The 3,468-nt window shown below is 31.5% G+C and overlaps 1 protein-coding gene across 1 annotated transcript; it reads left to right on the forward strand.

Annotated features, from left to right (window-relative positions):
- Positions 239–1,052, forward strand: LOC105172383 (rapid alkalinization factor-like). Its single transcript, XM_011093780.2, has one exon. The coding sequence runs from the start codon at positions 392–394 to the stop codon at positions 755–757; it is 366 nt and encodes a 121-aa protein (XP_011092082.1). The 5' UTR covers positions 239–391; the 3' UTR covers positions 758–1,052.

Raw genomic sequence — 3,468 nt, forward strand, 5'->3', positions numbered from 1 at the left:
TAAAAATTTATAATTAAATAAAAAAATATAATAGTATTTAAAATAGAAAATTCAATCCGAAGCTACCAATGATGTGCCGCCATAAATAAAGGAACAAATTTCAATTTCTAGTGGCATTTTCGTAGTATATAACAAAGCATTCGCCTCAATTATTACCACTCTCTTTTTCTGTTTCTCTTTTCTTTTTTTTTTTCTTTCTTGTTGTTTTCCCACATATAAAATGCAGCAATCGGCCCCTTTTCTCCACTTGCTTTTGCTGTTTCTTTCTCTCCTCCCAACCCCAAAGACCAAGAATCTAGAGAGAGAAAACAAACCCAGTTGCTAAAAACTCCAATAACAAGAAGAATTTCACCGAAATCAGTGCGGACAAATTGATCGACACCTTTCGGGAATGGCAGGCGCCTGGAAAACGCTACTGACACTACTCTGCATAATCGGATCGCTTTTCCTCTCCCAGGTGTCGGCAGGAGGCGACCACGACGCCGCTTCCGTTGCCTGGCTGATGCCGTCGGTGAGATCCGGGTGCAGGGGCACCGTCGCCGAGTGCCTCGACAACGAAGACCAGGAGTTCGAGCTCGATTCGGAGTCTAACCGCCGCATCTTAGCCACCGCCCGCCGCTACATCAGCTACGGAGCCCTGCAGCGGAACAGCGTCCCCTGCTCCCGCCGCGGCGCATCGTACTACAACTGCCGCCCCGGTGCTCAGGCCAATCCCTACCGCCGCGGCTGCAGCGCCATCACCCGTTGCCGGAGCTGAACAACCGCAACCATCATTTCTCCAGTAATGCTTTTCTAAATTCTACTCCGAAATTATTATTATTATTATTATTAATTTTTTTTTTCTTTTTCTTGGGAGAGGAGGTGTTTGGTATACGCGAAATTAAGGAAGAAGATATTGGTGTTTGTGTTACTTATGTTTGTGCTGTATTATGTACACAACTTTTTCTTTTTCTTTTTTTTTTAATTTTTTTTCCTTTTGTGAATAATAATTCACACTCATATTTCCTCTAATTGCTTCATAATTTTTATTTCATGTTTGGAATTTAATTCAATCTAATAATCGTAGATGGACAAATATGCGACTATAGAGCTTTTGGATTATGGTGCTTGTGGTATTGATTAGCGATTTTATCAATAATCCTCTTTTTTTTTTTTTTTCGTTTTTCTTTCTTTGGATGTGGTATGGAGAATTTGCATATTGTGGGATTTGTGGTAGATATGGACAAAATTTACTTGTGATGATGAGTTCTATGAAAGAAAAAAAATGTAAGTTATATTGTAAACGAGTAAATTATTTATTTATAAAAAAATATATAATAATTTATTTTTTTTATATTTTTTAAAATGTAGCAATTTATCCTCTGTATGTTTTAAAATAAAATAATTTATTGCTTCATATTAGAAAATATTGCGGGATAAAGTACTATTTTTTTTTTAGAAAATTTGTTTGTTTATAATATCACGTATTCTTGAAAAGATTTAAAGAATTTGGATGTTTTTGTTACAAATCTTGTTGCATTTTATGTTCCAATTAAGTAATGTAGAAATATTAGTGTCATTTATTTTACTTAAAAAAGATCGTACATACGAAATGTACATATGATAAATAAAATATACAATGCAATATATAGTATATAAAAATAAATAATAATTCAAATCTAAATGCAAATTACCTTTATTGTGAAAATACTAAAAATAGAATTAATAATATGACCAATGTTTTTTTTGTGAAGCGGCAATGCCACCGATCTATGGATAGGTTGCAATGAGCTTCTTTTTTAAAAATTTAGCAGATACGTCGGTCGTCATTCTTTTTCCTTAATAATGACGGGAAATTTTTGTATTATTAATATTCTTTGAGGGGTAAACATGCAATTAAATCGAACTAATAATAATGATTTATAATTCTTGAGGAGCTAAAAAAAAAGATGTAAAATTATATTTAGTTTTATTTGGATGAATATTAGAGTAAAAAATTGTCTTTTTTTGTGGGGTAGGAGTCTAGAAAAAGAATTATTGCATTTTATTTATAAATGAGTGGTATTGCAATTATTTTCCAACTTGTTTATATTCCGAATGAGAAGTAGACAAGAAGATTTGGAAGTGATGAGGAGACAGCCAGATACCACCTAAACAACAGCTGGAATTGGTGGGTGCTAAACTGCTAACTACTTGTCATCCATATGCCATTCCACACTACATATCCATATAAAAAAGACATACATACTTCCATTGTATTCTTTATTTATTCAGGGATAATTACACCGTTCTTTTTTAAGATTTGGTGCAATTGTATATAAAATTCCTATAATTTAAAAAATTATGTTTGGTGCTCGTCTGATAAATAAATTTCTTTATTTGTCAAAATTTATCGAATTTCATACTGCTCTAGATTGATGTATTGTACGTTAACTAAATCTTTTATGACCAAACTATTGTTACAAGTATGCAGATATATTTTTGTTTCCTCACATGCGCTAGCGTGTGAGTATGTATGCGGTAGTTTGGTCAGAAAAAGATATTGTTTAACATGAAATAAATCAATTGGGGGAAGTATGGATTTTTCATTCAAGTTTTTTGCTAATATCAATAAATTTTGGTGGATTTTGAATGACGAAAGGATCTATTTGTTAGACGGCAACAAACATTAGGGATACTAAATGTAATTTTTCAAACTCTAGGGGGTACATCTATATTATCCCTATTTTTATTTAGAATTCTTAGTTATACTTTAATTATTTTTAAACAGTTTAGAGTAAATTACAATGAGTTTTCCTGGGGTTTGACATAATTACATTCAGTACCCCTCGATATTTGATAAAATTATGTAATCATTGAATGAAAATTTAAAATTGTCGACTTTGCTCTTGCTATACTTTTCTTTTTTTAAAAAAAAAAAACAAAAATTATAAAAGAATCGGATGAAGTGGATGGAAAAGTTTGAATAGTTGTAGAAACAAATCATCACCTAGTCTACGAAAAAAAAAAAAAACTAATCATTTTTCTACAATAAGTAAATTACAATTCATAGTCCATAAGGGCATTTCAGTCAATTCATTATAAAAATTGACAAAAATTTAACAAAGACTAACGAATTGGCCTAATTTTTAAAATAAAAGAAAGGGATGAAAAAAGAATTATTTATACTTTTTTAAATAACGAGAAAGAGGATAATTATGTCAAATCTTAATGTAACTGATTGTTGCTTATCCAATATTTTTGACATATTAAATAATGTCTCTAATTCTGTCTCTAAAAGGGTAGAGGAATAGATTCTTTCCTTTGCTTGGGCTTTTGGTTTGTAAATTTGGTCCCACCATTTTTGCAAAGGAAAAGTTGTGGAAGGGAGAAAGAAACAAGAAAGGGATGGGAAACTTTGGGTAGATTTTATTTGGAGTTAAGTAAAGTTCTTGGAAGGATTTTATTTGATTCATTTTTATTTTATTTTATAGTGAGATGCCAAATTAT

This window comes from Sesamum indicum, linkage group LG10, assembly GCF_000512975.1.
Source record: "Sesamum indicum cultivar Zhongzhi No. 13 linkage group LG10, S_indicum_v1.0, whole genome shotgun sequence".
NCBI lineage: Eukaryota > Viridiplantae > Streptophyta > Magnoliopsida > Lamiales > Pedaliaceae > Sesamum > Sesamum indicum.

Coding starts and splice junctions, on each gene's coding strand:
- LOC105172383 (XM_011093780.2), top strand. CDS start 392: ATGGCAGGCGCCTGGAAAACGCTACTGACACTACTCTGCATAATCGGA.